This window comes from Echiichthys vipera, assembly GCF_963691815.1.
Source record: "Echiichthys vipera genome assembly, chromosome: 13".
Taxonomy (NCBI): domain Eukaryota; kingdom Metazoa; phylum Chordata; class Actinopteri; order Perciformes; family Trachinidae; genus Echiichthys; species Echiichthys vipera.
In genome coordinates this window covers 21,619,232-21,642,772 of record NC_139838.1, presented here as the reverse complement: position 1 = coordinate 21,642,772, position 23,541 = coordinate 21,619,232, and the positions used below count along the sequence as shown (strand labels likewise).

At 38.1% G+C, this 23,541-nt stretch overlaps 3 protein-coding genes across 3 annotated transcripts; 1 reads left to right on the top strand and 2 right to left on the bottom strand.

Annotated features, from left to right (window-relative positions):
* Positions 1-2,265: 2,265 nt before the first annotated feature.
* ddah2 (DDAH family member 2, ADMA-independent) lies at positions 2,266-11,216 on the top strand. Its single transcript, XM_083925667.1, has 6 exons — positions 2,266-2,365; positions 3,146-3,693; positions 4,627-4,815; positions 7,070-7,189; positions 9,177-9,320; positions 10,367-11,216. The coding sequence occupies exons 2-6, from the start codon at positions 3,394-3,396 to the stop codon at positions 10,484-10,486; spliced, it is 873 nt and encodes a 290-aa protein (XP_083781793.1). The 5' UTR covers positions 2,266-2,365; positions 3,146-3,393; the 3' UTR covers positions 10,487-11,216.
* A 172-nt stretch (positions 11,217-11,388) lies between these two features.
* rps5 (ribosomal protein S5) lies at positions 11,389-14,338 on the bottom strand. Its single transcript, XM_083925668.1, has 6 exons — positions 14,254-14,338; positions 13,524-13,627; positions 12,996-13,205; positions 12,330-12,458; positions 11,653-11,751; positions 11,389-11,502 (listed from the first exon to the last, which is right to left on the bottom strand). Coding segments are annotated over exons 1-6 (612 nt in total). The 5' UTR covers positions 14,255-14,338; the 3' UTR covers positions 11,389-11,433.
* A 728-nt stretch (positions 14,339-15,066) lies between these two features.
* On the bottom strand, positions 15,067-23,455 carry ppt2b (palmitoyl-protein thioesterase 2b). Its single transcript, XM_083925666.1, has 8 exons — positions 23,045-23,455; positions 21,841-21,994; positions 20,684-20,779; positions 19,949-20,056; positions 19,746-19,829; positions 18,420-18,504; positions 18,014-18,068; positions 15,067-17,642 (listed from the first exon to the last, which is right to left on the bottom strand). The coding sequence occupies exons 1-8, from the start codon at positions 23,231-23,233 to the stop codon at positions 17,499-17,501; spliced, it is 915 nt and encodes a 304-aa protein (XP_083781792.1). The 5' UTR covers positions 23,234-23,455; the 3' UTR covers positions 15,067-17,498.
* Between the last annotated feature and the right edge of the window lie 86 nt (positions 23,456-23,541).

The window sequence follows — 23,541 nt, the reverse complement described above, 5'->3', positions numbered from 1 at the left end:
CCCAAATGTTAGCTCTTAACAATCAAGCTAAAGTTAAGCTAATGTTGGTGTAAAATGTATTTTATTTTTATTTTGATGTGTTTTTGACTCTATAAAATCACAGTTTATATATACATACATTCAGATTGTATTTTCACACCCACTTCAGATTGTTTACTTGATTGTTTATTATTTATTTGTACTGTATTTTATTGGCTATTTATTAGCTACTTAGATTTACTTTAATTGTATTTTATTTGAGTCTTTACTTTATTTTATTTCTACTTTATTCATCTTTATGGCTTGTTTCTACTGTGCACGGAGCATTCGAACAAAAGAATTTCCCCCCGGGGATCAATAAAGTATTCTGATTCTGATTCTGATTCTGATTCATATATATATATTTTTTTTTTTTGAATTGATTTATTTAATTAAAGGTTGGATATGTAAAATATTTATTCGACAGCACAAATATTCAAAGAAAACATAATTATTAATAAAAGACAAAGAGAGAATAAAAATACATAATAAAATAAAATAATTGGTAGGATTCCTTTTTAAATTGGGAGTACAGGTACATTTAGAAGCTTAAATGTGCTTAAATGTATATATGAACGGTAGAGCATATCTTTATTAGTATAAATGCATAAACATAGATGTAACGTTACTATTAAAGTTTTCTCTTGAACACAATCGTGTCTATTTAGTTTAAAGATGGTAATAACTTAGAGGATGCTTTAAACGATAAACTAAAACGTTTTAATAACAAAACGCTGCCGTTGCTGATTACAGTAATAATATGTTTAAACTGCACTGACTCAAATCACCGTTGATTGAATCCGGACAGGACGTGTGTGTGTGTGTGTGTGTGTGTGTGTGTGTGTGTGTGTGTGTGTGTGTGTGTGTGTGTGTGTGTGTGTGTGTGTGTGTGTGTGTGTGTGTGTGTGTGTGTGTGTGTGTGTGTGTGTGTGTGTGTGTGTGTGGTGGGGGATGGGGGGCGCTGGGATGAAAGGGAGGAAACTGTGTCAAACTCAGTTTATATACGCAGAGAAGACCGGAAGTGTGAAGATTTGGCTTTCAAAAATAAGAGCATAACTGTCCCAGAATTTCCTACTTTCCAAAAGCCTGTGATGCGTAAAAGTGCTTTTTTTTAACGTTACTTCTTTTAGGTTTTGTCAATAAAGTAGATTTATTACTAATTCTTAACAATGCCAGATATCTGGCAGATGAAACATAAAAAATAATAATTAAAGATTCCGATTTTAAATCATATTTGACCACTGAAAACTCAAAAATAATACATTGGTAAAAGATTATTAGATTATGTAGGCATTTCAGATTTACTCCCTTACTTTAGCTGCAGACCCCAATGTGATATTTCCTAAGACAAAAATCAGATTGACAATATTTTTTATTTTTTGATGTAAAGAATCTACAGAAAGATTGTTTAATATTGATTATTTAGCTTTAGCTTTGGCTCTAATTACATAGAAACTAATATTAGAGATAAATAAATGGGTATCATCGGCATAAAGTATTAGGAACGAGCACGATAAAGCTGCAGCCAGGTCATTGATTTATAGAAGAAATAATAGCCGACCTAAGATTATAATAATAATAATAATAATAATAATAATAATAATAATTATTATTATTATTATTATTATTATTATTATTATTATTATTAATTTTCTTTTCAATAATAGAAAATTGAGACGAAAACACAGACTGTCTACATTGGGTTGTAGTGTCTCTAGGAGCTAATAACAGCTGCTCACAGCTAATAATAATAATAATAATAATAATAAGAATAATACTCTAACAATTATATCATAATTATAATAATAATATAATAATAATATAATAATAAAATAATAATAATACTCTAACAATAATACAATAATAATAATAATAATAATAATAATAATAATAATAATATAATAATAATATTATAATAATAATAATATAATAATAATAATAATAATAATAATAATAATAATAATAATATTAATAATAATATAGCACTTTTCCAGGTGCTCAAAGGCGCTTCAACAGTAGCAACTAAATAAAGCAAAACAGAAACAAAACAACAACCAAAGAAGAAAATAAGTAACAAATGTAACATATTTAATGTAATAAAGTGAGCTGTGGTGTAATTTCTTTAAGGAAGTCATGACACAACACAGCTATAGTTACAGGTTCCCTGTTGACGTCTTATTTTGAAAACCTAACCGGTGTTGTGCACAGTCACAGTCGCCATCTTGATTTGACGTGTTGGTCGGTAGAGAAAAGACAACGGGCGAATAACGGGAGCTGGGTCGGTTTGGAAATTAAATAAAACACAAGATAAACGCGGCAGAGCGTGGAAAACTGCGACACTTAGGAGGTAAGATAACAAACAAACATCTGTATTTGTTATTTGTGTAACTTCTGTTGGTGTTGGCGATAGTTTGTCCCGCTATAAAGATGAGTAACATCATCATAAGTTAGTTATTTGGGAAGGAGCAGCCAAACACTCAAGATGTTTCTGTTCTGGAGCAGATGGATAAACTCAGGACTACACACTTGGAAAAGTTTAGTTTTTATACATTGTCAAAACAGAAACGAGTTTACTAAATATTGTAGTTAATATCAGGATAATACTGGTTTCACTGACTCATTGGTAGGCACAAAAATAGATACTTTAATCACTTTTAACTGTGATTTAATAGTTTAAAGTTGTACGTAAGTGTTCTTAATATGCCGCCTTTATAACTTAAATATAAATGTTAAAAAACAGCACTTGTTGCATAAGTTATGAAGCAGATTCAGGGAACATCCTGTGAGGAAGTCCCTTTCTGCAGCTCCACAGTGGGCGACTGCAGGGGAGAAGATGATGAAAGGGCAATTGTCCCTTATCTAACCCCACTGCCCAAGCATGGAGAGGCTTTGCAGCATATTGCAGGGATATTGAATAATGTTCCCTAATCTAACCTTGTACAAAGCCGCTTTTGTCTCTTTTACAACTATCTCTGTGTGTGTTATTTCAGCTGCCCTTGAAGGGGAATACTGGTTATAATGTGTCCCTCTTACAAACTAACAATCACCAGTTCACACAAATGACATTATTCTGGAGATTAAAATTAATTCATGTGTCAGTTAACGTGTTTTCCTCCCTGTGTCTTAGGTTGGGATCTTCTGCTTCCACTTCTGCAGATGGAGAAGCAGCTGGTGGAGTAGAGAGAGAGGGATGAAGGTCTCCACGTTCCCCCTGGACCTCCTGATTCAACCCGTTAGCTCAATTTAAAGCTTAGCTGGTGTTTTTCTCAAGACAAAACTGTGAAAAATTGCTTTTTAATACCTCTTGCTTGGAGACAACAATATTTGCTACCATTTCTTTAAAAAAAAAATCACAGTTATCTGTTTATTGAAATCATGGCAAACATGTGCCCATATGGCCGCTTCACCCACGCCGTGGTGCGGGGCATTCCAGAGACCTTTGGGAAAGCGGTGGGAGACGGCAGAGAGAACGGGGAGGCCTCGGTAGACCTGGCAAAAGCTCAGCGTCAGTTTGGATGCCTGACGGGGGCCCTGAGGCAGAAGGTGGGCCTGCAGCTGATCGAGATCCCCCCTGACCCCAAGCTGCCAGACAGCTGGAGGATAGAGGATGTGGCGGTCATCCAGGGAGACACGGCGCTCATCACCAGGCCCTTCAAACAGCAGAGACGCAGTGAGGTAACACAGCAGAGTAGAAAAAGGCACTGCCCTTTCTGCACCCTAATCCCCTGATGATGCACTTAAATCTTGCTTTGTGATAAAGGCAGCAGTTGCGTCAGTATGATATGAGATATCAGCGGATACTTCACTGCCTTTTGTGTTTTTAGTTTAATTGTCACATGGTCCAAAATATCCTTTTTATGAAGTCCATGTTTTATTTAGTTGTTTGTCCTTTATGTTAGCTTTTAAAAATGAATAGAATAATAATTAAATCCTTGATGTCAGAGGTTCTGTTAACACTTCATTTGAGGGGCTTGCAGTTATTCCCAACATAATTCCTTTAAAAGAATCGTGTGATTTGGTACTAATTATAAAGAAAATAGCAACAGTGTTCAAGTGGAACACGTCTAATTAATAACTGGTTATGCTTATTTTACAGGTCTGTAATATCCTCACGTTATTCTAGCAAGTAGACTCTGTAGTAGCAACTGTAGAGTCCCATAAAAACTCAAGAGAGCATTGATTATCTATCTATCTATCTATCTATCTATCTATCTATCTATCTATCTATCTATCTATCTATCTATCTATCTATCTAATATCATACAGAATTACAGAATTTTCATGGAAACTTGTTTGAAATTACTTTGAGATTTTCCAAAGTTACAGATATTTATTTTTAAAAAAGCGTTAGAGGTTTCTTGAGTGCACTGAAATAAATACAAACATACAAAAATGTATATGCTTTGAACTTGTTATGCCAAGTCTTTTGGTCGATAATATAGATAGATGGATAGTACAGACAGTAATACAGTTATGTGGTAATATAATTAGCACTTTGAAATTGTTGAATGTAAAGTGCAATAAAAATAAAATGTATTATTGTTATAAATATGAACATCCAGAGGAACATGCGCACACAGTCCATCTCTTAACTCCTCTTCTCTCCAGGTGGAGGCAGTGCGGAGGGTGGTGTCGGAGCTGAACCTAACCGTGGTGGAGATGGGGTCTGAGGAGGGGGACTCTGCCGGGGCCACGCTGGAGGGCAGCGACGTCCTCTTCACGGGGAGGGAGTTCTTTGTTGGCATCTCATCCCACACCAACCACAGAGGGGCGGAGGTGCTGGCAGATACCTTCAGGGTAAGAGAAGATGCAGCAGTGATGAATCTCTGCGGAGGAATGAAGCAGACTTTCAAACTGTTTTTCTTTTTGTTTGGGGTCCTTTTGTCATTGAATGAATGAGTCTGTGACTAATTAAGAGTATTAAATGGAAGGTGTACTTAAGAGAAACTTATCCAAAACCACTGCCAATAAACAAAATAACCAATTTGCAGCCGGTGCAATAAAGCTCTCAGTGCCACGGTGCTTGTTATTAAACGAACCCAGCTGCGTGAGTGAGCAGGTGGCCGTTTGCTGTGTTGCATTTGGGGAATTATGGTCTGTAAACAGTGATGAATGAGGTCATTCTGTTGGCCAAATAATAGAGGCCACGCAGAGGGCCCTCAGGCTCGACACGGCCCACCCATTAGTATTGATTCCTCCACTTCTCTTAAGTGCAATTTACGCACTTCTGGTACTCCTAAAACACACACACACCCACACACACTTAGCACCTCCTCATGTTGAATGTGTGTGTTGTTGCTCTGTGTGTGTGTCTGGTATGAATTAGAGGAGGTTGGAGGCCTTGTGAAGTCTGTGTTTTGAAATATTCACAAGCATTTTGCATATTTTTTCACTTGTTATTCATAAAATCAGCGTTTGTGTAAAGTCCTTATTTTAACCCTTGCGTTTTCGTGGTTACGAATATGCTGCAATTTGCATATTTTAATTGCTTAATTTTAAGTTGTTTCATCGACACAATTGCACATGTAAACAAAAAAATCTTTTAATATTTGAAAAGAAACGATCCCTCCGTCTTGTTTGTTTGTTGTCTCCTGGAGTCTCACAGCGGGCTGGAGCTTTGGTTCACAGGCATGGGCGCCAAAATGAAAAGAGGTGGTTTTTCTGCGGTGTCATGAGGGCGACCATCCGCTCTCAGAATGCGTGCACGTCCTCTGACCTTAAGCGTTTGCATCTATAGTAACAATACAGACGTGATGATTCAAGGCTTCAAAGGTCTGGACATTCTTGGATGAGGTGCCTTGAAAAGTGCTTAGATTTTACTTTTAAAAAGCCGAAGGAGCCCTGTAAATATCAATACTGTACACATGCTTTTGGCAAAGTTATATCCCTGTATTTGTCATTGTAACAATAACATACATAGTGCAGTCTTAGCTTGATTCAGTTCTTTCTGTTTATTTAGTCAGAGGGGCATTGGTGCTCAGTTAATCCGCCACTTTGGTCCAGACTGAGTTATCTCAGCTATTTGATGGTTTGCCATGAATTTGATAAAGACGAACACAGTCAACTATTAATTTCTATGATATTTAGCTTACACATTCGTTCCCCCTTCATCAGGTCAAAATTAAAATGTGTCCAATACTTTAGTTCATGACCAAATACCTTCCAAAGTAACAATAACATTTAGCTAAAGCACCAATGTGCCAAAATAGAGCTTAACGGAGCTGCGAGCATGGCTGCAGTCTTGTTATAGCTATTTATCCGACATCACTGATGTTTGACACATAGACGCATTCTTTCCACTGAGGTCATTAATGACACTTGATCCTCTAATTTGTCCTGATCAGAGTTTCCCCTGTATGTGTCTGGAGGCTGTGTGGTAGTTTTAGGTGGCAGGCACAACCAGTATATACTTTGAAAGCCACAGCGTATAAACAAATGACCATTTTCGTATCAAAAACATCCCTGCTGTTTATATGTTCTGTGTTTCCATCAAATTGTATTATTTACAAGATGAAACGGCAACAACTTTTAGACCAAAGGACAAAAGAGAAATATTGAGAATACCTAAAGGACAGTTTCAGATCGGTCTGGCAGCTCTTTAAGACGGAGCTACTGCACGTTTTCAGACTAACACCACTAAGGTATAACTTATTTAATGTCTTTTTGATACAGTAAAAGCAAAAAAAACATTCAGAGAGTAACTCTGTCATACCAGAGGTAGACATACGATCGATCAGTGTGTAGCTTGTTTCTGTTTTCTTCCTCATGAATGATTAACAAGGCTTTGTGCAGCTGCAAAGGACTATTCAGACCAAGAGGTGGCGACTGCGTGACTGCCTCTAATCCTGCACAGGAAAGACCGTAATCCCACAGCGGTCTGCTTTGTGTTTGAGCTACAAGTTGTAAAAGTTTGACACTGAAATTGAGGTTATTAGCAACACTCGTGCTTTTCCTGCTGTGAAAACAAGACACGGGAACTTCTCTCTTCTGTTGTCGAAGAGAACTGGAGGGAAAGCGTGTTGATTAAACCTCTCGACCTCCATCTGTTCAGGACTTTGCTGTGTCCACCGTCCCCGTCTGTGGAGGAGCCCGACTGAGGAACGTCTGCTCCATGGGCGGTCCAGACACAATCATCATCAGCAACAGTGACGGGGCCAAGAAGACACTCCGGGTGAGTGTTTGTGTTTACAGTGAATGTGTGTGTTTATGTGGTTTTAATGAATATATATCATATCTTATCTTCAAAGGAATAGCTCGACATTTTGGGGTATATGCTTAAATTAGAGAGTTAGATGAACGGATCGATACCACTCACGATTAATTGACCGTTTTTAACCTCAAACTAATGTGGTCTGTCTCTGTGCAGTTTCACAAACACAAAAGCTAATTAAGATGTACAAAATGCGGTTCTTATGGGTGCTGGAAATCCTTGACATGTTTAAAAAGTGCTTAAAACTGCGCGATATATAGGTGACATAGGACTCCAAGTTTACCTTTAAACAGGTGACACATCACAAAACATAATGTTGGTTGTTTGTAACACAATAACGTCTAATTTAATGTGATGAAAGTGCAGTAATCAGTATACTGCAAACACTGTATGTGCTGAATATTAATGTAATCTACCACAGCTCTAATGTGCTGGAAAAGCTGGAAAATGCACCTTGAAGTGTTTGAATGTGACCGTGGAAAAATACATGAGCCAAAAACTTCAGTGATGCAGGCTGAAGGGTTTCCTAAGCAACCTGGAAAAGTATGGGATTTAATTTGAGTCATTTCCACGTCTGGATCGGTTTAGAAAAAGGGAAACGAGTTTGGAAAAATGTTTGTGTTGTTTCCACACTATTATCTCGCTTTCTAAAATAAAATATATTGATATATTAATATCTACAACTAAAAAAGTTTACTAACGCAGCACAGTCGACCTGTAGATGACATGAAACTAATCGAGCTGGCTGTAGAATGGTGTTGGGTTACCGTGGTTACCCCGGTTACCATGGTTACCTGTCAACTGTGATTCTCATTTGTTGATGTTTTTCCATACTTGTCATTTTATTTCTGATTTATTTTAATTTATTTACAGTATGTTTATCAATCTAAAGCCAGTGAAGCACAGACTTGTTTTCTTTTGTAGTTCCTGGTTAGTTTTACACTCCTGTTCCTGTCTGTAGCGGTCGCAGGTTCACATTAATTTCACTCTTCTAGCATTTAACTTGAATAAAATGCTGTGAATTAAACGTCTCCGTTTGCAGTTCATTCACTTATATGAGCTACAATACGTAGGTGAAAATTGTTTAACATACATATTCAGAATTTAACATACGTGTTTAAAGTTGGAAAAACATTTATTTACATTTGCATCCAACAGTTGGTATTCAGATGTTTAATACTGACTGAAAAATCCAGAAGTCTGGAAATTTGACATAGAAAATGAGAAAATGTGCAGGAACCCTAGGCTGATATCACTCTTACTATTTAATTGTAATGTATTAACATATTTCTGACTTGTTTTATGGATTTTTATATCTCAAATGGGTTTCATCACTATGAACAAGTTGTTTTTGTTTTTATAAAATCGTTTTAAGGGTTTTTATTATTGTTTTGTTTTCACTGTCTCCTGTTTATAATCTGTTATTTGATGTAATTTATTTGTCCTTTGAGCCCCTTATGTTTTGTGAAAGTTGCTTTACAAATACAGTTTAATATTGTGATAATTATGCAAAATCAGAATGTTTTCTGTATGAAGATTTGAGGAAGATTTTAATCACATAATATATCCATATGCCAATAACTCATTATTCAGATTTCCTTGTAGTTAAACAATATATTAGAAAATCATGTATTAGCCAGGCCCTAACATCTTTCCAGTCAATGTCAACTTATTATCGATCATACATGGTGTCAGTGTTTCCCCTCTCTCTGTCCGAACATGAACACACCATTTATTTCTGCTGAGGTCATTTTAATAACGATAATGAGTCTGTGTGTGTGTGTGTGTGTGTGTGTGTGTGTGTGTGTGTGTGTGTGTGTGTGTGTGTGTGTGTGTGTGTGTGTGTGTGTGTGTGTGTGTGTGTGTGTGTGTGTGTGTGTGTGTGTGTGTGTGTGTGTGTAGCGGTCAGGGTGGTGCACAGTAATGTTAAATGTGTGTTTGTCTCCAGATGATGGAACAGCTGACCGATCATCACTATGAGGTGCTCCCAGTTCCAGAGGAATCCGCAGCAAACTGCATCTACATCAAAGGTCCGTCCAAACGGGACTTCCTGCTCCACCGGCCTGCAGAGGAATGTCCCGACAGCGTCTCTGTGAGTACAGCCCAGGATTTAGGCTTTTTATTACAGGCCTCAGGTTCAAAAAGAGGCTCGTCTTTGTGAAATTAAAGGATCATGGCAGCATTGTTTATTTTAATTTGTCTTTGGCAATTTAATATTGGCCCTACCCTAAAGATGGGGACGGATTAAAAAAGGTCAACATGTCCTGAGTCTTAGTCCCTAGTTGAAAGTACTGGATCCTACAGTTCGACGATAATACTCAATAATATACATTTAGTAAACCATCCCTTGTGGGAGGAACGATGGTCACACACTCGTAGCAACGATGCAAACAAATACTTTTATCATTTATCAACATTATTCATCAGGGAAAACCCTGGAGAAATAAACGTAGTTGGTTTTATTCAACTGCAAACACAACACTGGCTTTCTTTACGGCGGCTTGATCATGGCAAAAATAATAATCACCCTTATATTTGGTCAATATTGAGATCTTTCTTAAACTTTAACATAAGACAAATGTTTTGTTTCATCTCAATTATCTTGTTTTCATAATCGTTGGAAGCCAAAATCGTAATTGAAAAATAAAATGGTATCGAGCGGTCTATCATTTTATTTATAATCTCATGATTTAGTAGTTAATTGATGCATTTAACTTATTTGTGTAAAGGAAGGCCAGACCAGCAGATTATTCTCATCCTGGTGCTTTAGAAAACCTGTAATCTTATTTTACGCAATGGCAGATATTAAACATTTTAGATAAAAGAAAACATTAACAGTCCCTTCCCTTCGTTTAGTAGCCAGGAACTTTTGATTGAATATGGAAACTTTTTCAAATATCACCATGAAACTTCCTCAGTTGATTATTTACATTGAGACAAATATTTTTTTAAGCTTTCTGAAATTATAAGTTCAAATATACAAATGAGGTGTTATCTGTTGCTAACTTTTGGTTAATTGAGTTGAAATTGTCAGTGAAGTCGTATAAACTCCTAAATGAAAAAACAGATATTTTGCCCGTGGTGTGTCCAGTACAGTCTGTGATGATCAGTAAGTTGTTTCCTCCGCCCTGTCCACAGGCTTTCCAGAAGCTGGAGCACTACACCCTCCTGCCCACGGCGTGCAGCGAGGCCTCCAAACTGGGGGCTTCTCTGTCCTCGCTCTGCCTGCTCATCAACAGGAAGCACACATATTTCTGAACACACACCTCACCACCGGTACATTACACAGCATTTTACGTGTTCATGGTGGGCGGTGAAGCGTGATCACATCACAGAAACACTTTCCACAGATTCTTGTCTATTTATTCGTACGGGGAAAACACCAACCGTAACATCTGCTCACTCATTTACTGTGAGCTGACTCGCTGCACCGCTGCCCCCCCTGCTGAACGCACAGCACAACACACCGGTTTCCTCGCTTAATTTTATCAAACAAACAAACAGAACCACTAAAATCAACTGTAGTTTCACACTGTTTTAACTCGACCCCCACTAAGATGAGACATTTAAGAAATGTTAAACAGGGCAAATGGACGATTCAGGTACCAAGTTAAAGATGTTTTAAATGCCACATAGAATACAATTAAATGTTTTACAAATCACACCGGCCAAAAGAGTGAAGCAAAACCAGTAGGGGTGATATGGCCTACAATTATCCTTTCTCTAGTAACTCCCTGTCTGACAATTTGTAATTAAACTGGATAAAAGCAACAGAGTATTCATTTAAACCTAAATTTTACACCATTTCAACATTAATGCTTACAGCAGGAAAGAGGCGTTAATGTCTGCTTCCTTTGAGTCCATTGCAGTGCTTTAACACCTGCAGATGCCCTGTTGTACCCAAACCCATGCCTGTAGATTTGTGACAGTGTAGATCCTTTGTCCTTAATACACTTTAATATTCATTGACTCAAGTACAGGACGTGTGGCTGCCAAGAATAGAAATGCAGTTTTTAAAGTGTTTTAGCTTTGTGTGAATTTGTACTAAAGTGTAGTGATGCCAATAAAATTCAAACTGAACTGATTTGTGTAATTTATGCCTGTCCAACAACTAACATTTGTGTGTGTGAAGGAAAAAGCAAAGATCTCATGACATCAACTGGAATTTCTTCAAATTTATTTGTTTTGTTAGAAAGCAAACATGTTTAACGGTTGGACTTGGCGACTCTCTCCAACTCGTCCTTCTTCTTGATGGCGTAAGAGTTAGATGAACCCTGAAATTAGGAGAAATTGTCACTTTATTAACATGTTCTCACTACATTAAAGCAACCTCTGATTAACTTCACAAACATCAATAAATATGCTTCAAAAAGGTGAAATAATAGGAATTATATTGAGTTATCTGCAAGTGGATAAACTGTTACCTTAGCAGCGTTGATCAGCTCATCAGCCAGGCACTCGGCGATGGTCTTGATGTTCCTGAAAGCAGCTTCTCTTGCTCCTGTGCACAGCAGCCAGATGGCCTACAAGACAAATAGAGCGAGAATGACATTAGTGACTGTCAAATTAGCTTCTTAACAGTAGTGTAATGTATCTGAGTTGGTGATTGACTGGGCCACAACAGACTACAGCCAATGAATAAGCAAAGATATTTCCTCTACGAGCACTCTAGCACACCAGGACAACGGGTCAGTGTTCAGGCGTGACTCTAGCCTCGCTTAATGCACAAAATAAAAACAAGTTATTACAGAAAATTAGCATAAAGCAGCCTCCAATTAAATATATTTAACTTTGAAAAAAAAGAATGTAGACAAAGACCATCTAGCCGTTTACAGAAACAAACTGCAATGGGATATTTTTACTTGTATTTTACTGTGTTACTCATGACATGTCAGCTATAAATCAATAAAAAAGGTAGCAATTGTTATTTGTCTGACGTTCACAGCACTGAGAAGGATTTAGTTTTTCCTCCTGCATTTACAATCAGCACAAGTAAAATGTATTTGTGGACATTTGTCTGGTCTGGATTCAGAAGGATATTGTTGTAATGCTCCATATTGATGGAAAGAAAACAACTGTTCTACTGGAGATGAGTGGGTACCTGGTTGACTCTGCGGAGGGGGGACACATCGACAGCCTGCCTCCTGACGGTACCAGCACGACCGATACGGGTGGAGTCCTCACGGGGTCCGCTGTTGATGATGGCATTTACCAAGACCTGCAGGGGATTCTGGGGACAAAGAAAAAAAATATATGTTGAGAAACGTGATTCAATGCACAAAGTGTGGCAGCAAATCAAGAAAGATTATCCATGATGCTTGATATTGACTGAAACCTGACATGAAGTGCAGGTAATCTGCTTAATGAGTTTGGTCATAAGTAATATTCAAGTAATGCTCTGGACACTACATTATTTTGATTCTCACTTCAGACAGTAGGCGGCACTTTGACTAAAATATGAGTTGTTTTGGAAGCAAATATTTATTGTAATCTTCCAATTTTAGAGCAGGACAAACAACTATTGGATCTGCTAGGATTTAAAGCTAGAAGATAAATTACTAAATGTAAGAAATGATGTCATTTATTTTGTGCAAACAGGCAAAAAATAAAAGCAGCTCTTTTGTGTTAAAATGAGAACCTGTCCCATAGGATCAGTTGGAGACTGTTCACCCCTTTTCCTTTCTTATATTTGATTGCTGCCCCCAAATGCCCCGTGCTGCACACTTAAAAAAGGGTGAAACTTGCTGTGAAAGGTAGTGGCACATACCTCTCCAGTCAGCAGGTGGATGATCTCGAAGGCGTGCTTGACGATGCGCACGGTCATCAGCTTCTTGCCGTTGTTGCGGCCGTGCATCATCATGGAGTTGGTCAGACGCTCCACAATGGGGCACTGGGCCTTACGGAAACGCTTGGCTGCATAACGTCCTCCAGAGTGTGGCAGGTACTTGGCGTACTTCTCTTTCACTGCAATGTAATCCTGTTGTGTACAGAGAGGGATTTAAGCATCGTGGTCTATTCAGAACTGAACCCATTGATGAGGAACAGCACGTGTGAAGAGTTAGTGTGTCTGAGTTGGTGATTGACTGGGCCACAACAGACTACAGCCAATGAATAAGCAAAGACATTTCCTCTACGAGCACTCTAGCACACCAGGACAACGGGTCAGTGTTCAGGCGTGACTCTAGCCTCGTGTATTGCCTCAAATACAAATATCACAGCCAATAAAAGTGATGAGGCTTCCAGTAAAAAAGGAACAATTGAAGGAATGTTTATTGGGGTGTCTCTTGATGTTTACCTGCAGGGAGATGTCATTGATCTGGACATCGTCGGTGCTCCACTTGCCGAAGAGTTTGATCTCCGGGGACTCGGCCACAGCTGGGGCAGTCTCCCACTCAGTCACTGAGGAGGAAAAAATAATAAAGTAAGTGGTCAACTCAAGCCAAAGGGGGCAAACATCTCACGCCATACAGCTTTGTGCTCGACCCTATTTATTTAATATGAGGCTGGATCAGGTCATCTGATGTTACTACGCCTGAATATAATGCTATGATTAAATGTCAGAAAATAGATGGAAACAGTCACACGTTCACAGCAGGGCCTGGGTTGAAGCCTGTTTATCAAGGTAAAGTTAGCTACCGTAAGCTGTCACCTAACAAGCTAGAGGACGCCAGAAAAACTGCGATATTTCACATTAATAATCAGTGGTGGTGTTTTCGATTTAGCTAACTTGCACGATAGTATGTATAATATCGCAAAAATACGTATAATAAATTACTGGGAGTGAGATCCTCGAGGTAGCTGAGCAACATGCCGCATCCACATGCGCTAACAAGCTAGTCACATGCTAACGCTCAGCGCCGTTGTGCTCGCAGGGAAACTTTTATACAAATAAAACATAATTTAAACAAAGCTGAGACGGTTTGTTCTTATTTGTTGGTCAACGGGAGTCGGTGTCGCTTCTCATTATCCGAGAATAATCTTTTTTAAGGCGTATAAAGGGAGGAAAAGGTGAATTTTGGACTCACTTGTGTCTGCCGCTCTGCACCACACTTCTCTGAGACGGAAAAGGGCCTTTCCGAGGCGCCGTGTGCAGATATCCGGTGAGCTGGAGGGGTTCTTCCGGTGCGCAAAGCATGTCGGGAACTGTAGTCTTCCTTTTAGAATGGCTCGTTTCCAACTTCTCAACAGTGTTTGTGAATATACTCTGTACTAATTTGTGTAAAGGAAGGTCCAGACCAGCAGATTAGATCATTCTTATCCTGGTGCTTATTTTATGTAATGACTGATATTAAACATTTTAGATGTTAAAGAAAAGAAAACGTTAACAGTTGCTAACGCCCCTTTCCTTCTTTTATTAGCCACGAACTTTAGGTTGAATATCTAAACTTTTCCAAACATTACCATGAAACTTCCCCATTTTATTATTTACATTAAATGTTTTAAATTTAAAATCTTTATTAAAAGCTATACATTTTTAAACATTCAGTCTCCCATACAGTATATTTATCAAGGAAAATAAACATGGTTTAAAGATGATTATGTAGTAAGTATAATAAAAAAAAAAACAAGAAAATCACAATTATTAACTGTTTCTAAATAACAGCAAACACGTCTGTATTAATCATTTCCATTTTTGTACATTTCTTGTTACTTTTAGCCATTTTTCTGGTTATTTAATTATTTATGTTAATTATCAACTATAATGTGCTGGTTTTTGAGGTGGCATGTGTTTTGACACTATGTAATAAAATGTTGTAATAAATGAAAACAAGAAGAGACGTTTGAAACGGTCTTTTATTGAGGAATTGACAACATTTGACACATTTCCATTTGCGGACCAAATACTGTAGAAATTGTAAGACAGAGTCAAAATAGTAGTTTCTGTTTGAATCTTTTAAAAAAGTGTCCATAACCACATTAACTGTAAAAGCAAGAAAACTGAACAGAGAGAGGACATCCCTTAAATCCGTAGTTTATGCAGTCAGGTTAAAAAACTTGTACAACATTAAAAACAAAGGATGCAACAATATTAACATAATACTGCAAATCTTACAACTTTAAAACAGTTAAAATCATCCCAGCTTCATAATTTCCCTCCTTCTGGTGAAACATTGTGCAATTCACACTGTACTCATTCAAATTCACTTCTTGTTTAATCACACGATAGATATTTCCGTCCCTTCTCTTCGTTTGAGTAACACGATAAAGTACGTAATAAACACTCGATAAAATGCAAACAGACGGGAGAAATGGATCCCTTTTCCAACAAACAGACAAACACGAAGGTCAAACGCCTGAGATATCTAAATGCGATGGGAGGTAAAGAGCGTAAAATAGTCTGGTGGACGAGTAAACACTAATATAGCACTGCCACTTTCTGACCACTCTACATCCACCCCTCCATATCGTTATATTTAGCACCGACACTAAAGGCAGCGTGTCGTAGCACTTCGGTATGGGACATGAAACACACAATTAAGGAGAAACTTTAAGGCTTAATCTACTAAAACTCCAGAGCACTGCATAATAATGACAATATGCATGATATCCACATTCACAATCAGATGGACACGCTAAGAGAACACAGGAAAACATGAACCCCCAGGGTTAAAAATGAAAGAATAGAAAGATATAAAGTACTGCATCAGGAGATGAGCAGGGCAGTGAGTCTCTACATGTAGACAAGATGACAGAAGGTCGCTCAGGCACTGTTGTGTTGGCGTTTTGAGGTATGTGTGACCAAACACACACAGATATATACTGTATGTGTGTCGCTTTTATACATATTAAAGGAGCACTCCACCAATAACACAGCACACTATGCAATACATACTCACAACATGTGTACTGCAGGGGTCTTTCACCCTTTACAAAGTCAAATTCTAGCACTTCAAGGTGCATTTTCAAGCTTTTCAAGCACCTTAAAGCTGTGGTAAAATACATATCTACATACAGTTTATGCATTATGCTTGTTATTGGACTTTTTCATCACATTAAATCTGATGTTATTGTGCTATAAACAACCAAAATTATATTTTATGACACCATTCTGCAAGAGGGTGCCAATTAAAGGAACTAGGCATCCTATATAACCTACGTTTAAAGCACTTTATCCAAACTGCAGACACACTGAGCTGTAACTACCACGTTACTTCCTGAGAGCCTCCTTGCCGGTTGGAGACGCGTAACCATGGTAACCCGTGCCAACCTCAGCTCCACCGGCATCGTTCAGATAATGCTTAAATTACTGGAAAATGTAAACAAACAACCTGTGACAAAACCACCGACTTTTTGATCTGTAGAAAGTTCACATGCTATTGGTTTAGTATTAGTAAGTTTAAAGTTTTAGCGTTCTTATAATATCACATAATAGCATGTTAGCACAGAATATCGGACGTCACCATGAAGAACAAGATATTTAATCTGTCCCCATACTTTACTGAAATGCTGGAGTGCTCCTTTAATGTCTGATTTGCTTCACCGTTGCAGACTGTAACAATTATTAAACCTTTACCAAGTTTAATGAAGCTTTTACATTTTGTTGCTTCCGACAAGTTTGTGGCTTATTTTCTTAGAAAACACCTTGTGTGCTGGATTTGTCTGACGGCGGAAAAGCACAGTTCTAAAATAAATAATTAAAAAGTAGTTTTACATAATGGGAAATATGCTTATTCTCTTTCTTGCTGCTGGATAAGAAGATTGATACCACTCTTATGTACATGCGATACACAGAAACATACAGTAAGCAGCCTGTTAGCTTAGCTTAGGTTAGCATAAAGACTGGAAACAGGTGGAAACGGCTAGCCTGGCTCTGCTGAGTGGATAAACATACAGCCTATCAGCACATTTAAAGCCACTTATTAACAATAATTAAACATTATATTCTGCATTTGTAGTTTAACAATGTTTTATTTATTGGCTGGGAGTGTTTTATTTAATTTGAACAGAACCAGGCTATCTGTTTCCCTTTGTTTCTAGTGTTTATGATAAGCTAAGGTAACCAGCTGCTGACAGTTGTGTCAACCTTCTCCTCTGCGATAAAGCAAATCAGCGTATTTCCCAAAATGTTAAACTACTCCATTTAAAGTAACATCGTAGTTACCTGTTTTAAAACCAAGTGATTTCTGAAAACTGTAATCCAAAAAAAACTAGATTACATCCTTCACTCACAGATGTCAGTGAGGATACTTTACACTTTTAAAGAGAGCTTATAAAACCGCAGGCTGTGTGTGTGTCTGTGTGTGTGTGCGTGTGTGTAAAGAGATTTGTTTTACACCAGCCACTTCTCCATGCACAAGTGGAACACCGTCTCATTCGAGTGCCAGTACACGTGTTCGACGCCGGGTACAGAACAGACGATGATATCTCCACGAGCCGCCAGCGTCTTCAGACCGAAAACATCTCTTAAATACAACTGAAAGAGGAAAAAATAACATGGTTAAGATCTTCTTCTTCTTAAGAAGACCCTTCAACTACTACTACTAAAATGTACCTAATAGCTATCACCTACTGTTTGCCAGGTTGTTTTTATTTTGTTGACATATTAAGAGTTAAATGTTTTTATTTTGGATATTTCTTTTTTTGTCCCAACATAAATTTAAAAAATCCATTTTCTCAATGTTTTTCAGGAATAAAAGGTTTTATAAATCAAGCTATGAATGGTGTGTGAACAAACCCCTCTGCAACTATAGATGAAAATAATCCTAAATGATATCAAAGTAGTAATGATCACAAGGGGACATTGAATTAAACAAAAAACAGTGTGTCTGCTGTGTGTTCACTCACATCTTGGTGCTGCATCTCAACGACGGTCTCGTTGTCGTCAAAAAAACCGAACTGACTAAAAATCATGAGAGAGACAGAAGGATATTAATTAAAGTGGGAGCGTCACATGAGTCACTTGATTCGCCCACGGACATGAAAAGAACATCCAGTGATGAGTGATGATCTGCCTGTATCCTTCTTACGGGTAGATGAAGATTTGTGACCTCCATAAATTACCATCAAAGCTCCGCCCACCTTCAACCCAAGCAGAAGTCTAATCATCCAGAATAACTGACAACACCTGTGTGGGTGTTCAGAGGCTTTGAAGATCCCAGTAAAGTTGTTAGTATATGATAAAGATCATTACATGAAACCCTACGTCGGATCAAAAGAGCGTGAGAATGTTTTGGAGAACGGTCAAACTCACCTCGACTGCCAGGGAGTGATGACTCCATCGTCCGGTCCTCCGATCAACACCAGCTTTTTGATTCTGAGGAAGTTCTTCTTCCACTCTGAGATTGAGATGTAAACTTTATTATTATTGTATGTAATGTACGTCTAAAGCCTCTCTCTTTTGTTTCCTTACATCTCAGTGCTGCTGTAACTTGAATTTTCCCACTGGGATCAAAAACGTCCGACTTTATTTGATATTAATTCATCAGTTACGTTTTTCTAATAAAGCCTGGATGAATTTCAGGCAGCAAACGTCGTCCAAAATGCAGCTATAGTCTGTTCTTTAAATTACATTATTATCATATATTTCTTATAAACACATGTAATGGAAAGATTCAAATGTTAAAATCCGGATAGCCAAACTTTTTGCTATCCAGTTATACACATATCTATCACTGCCTGCTTTTTTAAAAAAGATGATATGTTTTATTGATATTTTACTGCTGTTTAAAGAAAGTCAGAACCTTTTGTGATTAAGTGAGGGTTAAGACTTGTTGTCTTGGAATCGTTCACTGTATTAAAGAGTTTGCCAGATATATTGAATTTACTGTAAATATATCATCTTTATCTAACTAGGAAGTCACATTGAGATTAGAAACCTCCTTTGCAAGTGAGACCTAGACAAAGTACATAGCAGCATCCACTTTAGATATGACAAAACAAATGACAAACCAGTTCATTAACAAGGTAGAACTTCGTCAAGTGTTTATTGATCACAGCAACTGCAGCTAGCAGTGACCACTTCCTTTTTCTGAGTTTAAAATCATTTACAGAGATAATGACAGTTTGAGCTGAGCCTGCAGATTGTTCCAAAACCACAGGCCGTAATAAAGTCATTTATAAAGACATTTATACGACCTAAGATTATGCCTGTCTTGCAAAAATAAAAACTTCCAGCTCAAAATCGGTTGGAATTATCCTCAAAAGATCCTAGAAACTAAAATTTGAAGGCCAAATTGAAACAAGGCCAGAAAGACAACTATTGAAAATCAAAACATTGGCACATTTAATGTTAATTAATGTGCACCGTCCCTGAAAAACCAAATGAATATAACGATGTTGTAACCTACATAAGATAAGGGATGGCCATCCTACCACACTCTATTCTCTCTGTTCACTCTATAATTAATCTCCTTTATTTGTCCACTAAATAAAAACAAAATGCATATTTAAGAAAGTAATATTTCCCATTAATCTATCTTTCTAATGGTGATTGCCGCCTCACAGTTACATCATAAAGATAAACCACTGATAGTTGCAATCATTAAACTCATGGATGAGTTTTAAGGAATGTGCTGACCTGTTGCATTTGGATTTGGTCTCTCGCTGTTGAGCAGAGCCAAATAATCGCTGCTGTTCACGTACATGTCTCTGTGGTGGGGGTCTGGAGGAAGAGGACAAACAACACAGCTCATGTCTTTTGAACCTGATGTAATCTTTAAAGGAAACAACACAGTGAACATTAACAAGCCTGACAAGATAAGCAACACAAGGGATTCTCACCGTTCCAGTAGTTGCAGATGGAGATCCTCTGACCTATTGACGTGTAGCAGAGGTGGAAGAGGTTGGACTTCACAAACTGTGGGAAGAGGTACCTCAAGTAGTCTGTGTCTGAGGGGAAACAAGAGACGAAGAACCAGCGTGAAAACAGTCCTTATCAGCTTTTAATGATATGGCAAACTTCATTTGGAGTCATGTCTGAATCCAGCTTGAGATTATTCACTCTCTTCTACACCTGCGATAATTATCTGGTTCTTTAGCTGTTTTTCTAAATATTTCTCTGTGTTCACCAGCTAGTGTTTAACTGTGTCGGTCTGTCGTTAGGGGTCTGCGGCATACGGATAGTGTTTAGTTGATCAGCCTTTGATATAGAAACTCTGAAGCTTGTTTTAAATACGCTGCGTCGGAGCTTTTTGTCAAATGTCTGCGGACTTCTGAAGCTTTGCAGCTAAACTTTATGATTAGATGGATGAGAAGAGAATAACTAGAGAAATATCGGGCACGTCTTCTTTCCTTCTGCACAAACACAAAGAAAGCTTTATAAAGCTTCACTTATTCACTTCTTTTTAGAGCTTTTTCCCTGAAACCACCTGAGAGAGAGCAATGAAAGTGAACCCAAACCAAAAAGTTTTGAGCTGGACAGCTAAACAGTGAGCTGAAACATATCGTCACACTGTCATCTGATACACACTCATCAAATATCAATTCGATTTAAACATAATTCAGCCTTTGACTCACCTCCATATTGGCCGGCCTGAGGCGAGGACAGAGAGATGAACGACTGGACGTTATGGTCAGAGAGAGTGGAGAGGATTCCTCTGCAAACCAGCCCACCTGTAGAAACGGCAACAATAAAACATTTTTCATTCGTCTTTTTTTATCGGTTTGTTCCATCTTGGGGATGTGTGAGGTCCACAGCTTCACCTCCATATTCCAGCTGTGGAAATGGCAACAATAAAACAGTTTTCATTCGTTTTTTTTTTCAGTTTATTCAACCTTTGATTCATCGTTTATTCTACAGCTTCACCTCCATATTATAATTTCTCCATTGTCAGAAGTGTATCAATGCTAAAACACGGATAAGCATTTGCTGTCTGTGTGTGTTGATGTTGGAAGTTTAAAAATCTCTGCTTTTTAACAGAAAACTCAACTTAATGGTGCTTTTAATTTGAAGAGCACTAATGTCTTAACCCACACCAGTGCATGCAGTTATTATATTCTGCTGCAACTAATGATAATTTTCATTTTTGATTAAATTATGATTAAACTTCATTGTCAGAAAGCAGTTAAAAGTGGTCATCTTAATGTCTTGATTTGTGCGACAAACAGTTGAAAACCCAAAGATGTCCAATTTACTATCAGATAGACAAAGAAAGAATCTTATTATCTGCATGCGCTGTAAAGACAACACACCAGGATTTTTCACATTCGTGTTCCTGAAAATATGCTTGTTTGATTTTCAGCATAACATGACTTTTAATCTATACAAACATGTTATAATACATGTTAATAATGTTCTAATTAAAGAAATGCATTTGAAAAACATGTGTGACACATTTCACGCAAGTGAGTTAAATGTATTTTGTGGAAAACCCTGTTTTTACTGACTGGAAACATTCAGCAGTTTGAAGTACAAGCTGCTGCAGGACGGGAATTTCCAACTCCTGACTGAAGCGGAAAATCCCACGAGTCATGAAACTCTCTAGCCAGAGAATAAAACAAACTGAGTCGTCTAAAGCCACATGACAGTGTGAAATATTTACAATTTAAAGAATGCAATGTCACTCTGAGGTCAGTTAGTTGGTTGCAAGAATCACCCACATGCCAAGGCTGTTTTATAATCTTGTGCAAAAGCCACATTCATGTCTCGGTTTTTAACAAACGCACTCACAGACCTTGAGAGTAGCAGATAAAGTGGACGCCGCCTTCTGCGTTTTGCATTATCGGGTAGATGGCTGCCTTGAATCCCTCCACCTGCTTCCACATGGGCTGCAGGCTGGCACTTCTGTCAAACAAGTCGATGACTGTCACATTTGTTCCAGGATGAGACTGCAGGAAGGGAGAAGAAGGTTTCAGGCTTGAAGGGAGACTCTTATTGTTGCATGAAGCGTTGAAAAGCTACGGGAAACAAGCCTTTAAAAGAAACAGCAGTGACGGAAACCAAACCTCCACAGGGATGTTTAACTACTAATCGATCAGGACGTGCTTTAAATATTCATGATTCACTGGGCTGTTTGGAAAGAAGCAAAATTTAATTTCCGCTTTTGATTTCCTTTCCCTGCAGAAATATGTGCAGTCTGGTTTCAGTCTTAAAGCTTTCTAATAAAAGCAGAGGAGAAAAAAGAGGAACTTCATCTCGGTTTAACCTCATCAACTTTACCGTCCCCACAAAAACTTCACCACATCCTCGACCCAACCAGGTTACAATCTTAAACTGTGTGTATGTTTTTATAAATGTGTGTGCGTGTTTGTGGGTGTGTGAGGTGTTTGGGGGACTCAAGAAGAAGCACATTTCATTGAATAAAATCTGCTGCACACAACTGAGCTGGCTTTTCTTGATCCTGTTATTGTTGTTGCAGTGAAACTACAGGTATGTACTTTCCTTCAGTTGCTCAACTGCTGTTGTCTATTGTGTAAATGACATACCGTGTGTACAAACCAGTTTCTTCCTCCCCTACCCTTGTACCAAAAAGTCCAGATTGTCTCACTATAGGTTTGCAATCTCCATGCAAACTGCAGGTTTTATTAAACCAAAATAACCCATGAACAGCTCTATAACAACACATTCAAGTGCATGAACCTTCATTGCAGTATTAAACACTCTCTCCTGTTGGATTGCTGCAGAAAAAATGCAGTAAATAACATAAATGTACATCAGAAGACAACTTTCTGACCCATTATGATAAAGGCTGACTAATGTGGGGCAGTACATGTTGCATGGTCCACATTTTGCTGATAACGTGTGGTGATATAAGCTGTAAGGCCTGCAGTATATAATGTATACCACCACCCCCTTCAAAAAAAAACATAATGTACGAGTGCATGCATTGCTCCAAAACAACCACTTTGAACAAGTATCTCTTAAATCCGGCAACTCACCTCGTTAATGAACCGCTGTAAGTTTTTAAAATCCCCTGAGCTGTCGAACAGACCGTGCACAATGATCACCGGCTTGTACCCGACCACTGCAGCCCAGAGACACGCACCGAGCAGCGGGTACAGGAGCCCGGCCGCCCCGCTGCTCCTCCTCCGCCTCCGGCTCGATAAAGAAGAATGGCAGCCCTTCATTATAACTCAAAAATGTTTTTAAAAAAACACTAAAATGTTGACTATCAATTAAAAATAAAGATAAAATCTTAATGTTATGCTAATGTTATCATCTTCTTTTCTTTTTTGTTCAAGCTGCGGAACAAAAGAGATGAAATTCCGCCTTTAAATTATCCTTATGACACGAACTGTATGTTTTTTAACTTATTAAATAAACAGAGGGGGAAAAAACAGCTGCTTTGCTTTGGTGTCTTTTGTTTGTTCCGGTTTTAAATTAAACGTGAAGCGGCCGCTGGTGACGCCATTTCCGGTGTCAAGCCGTCCAATCA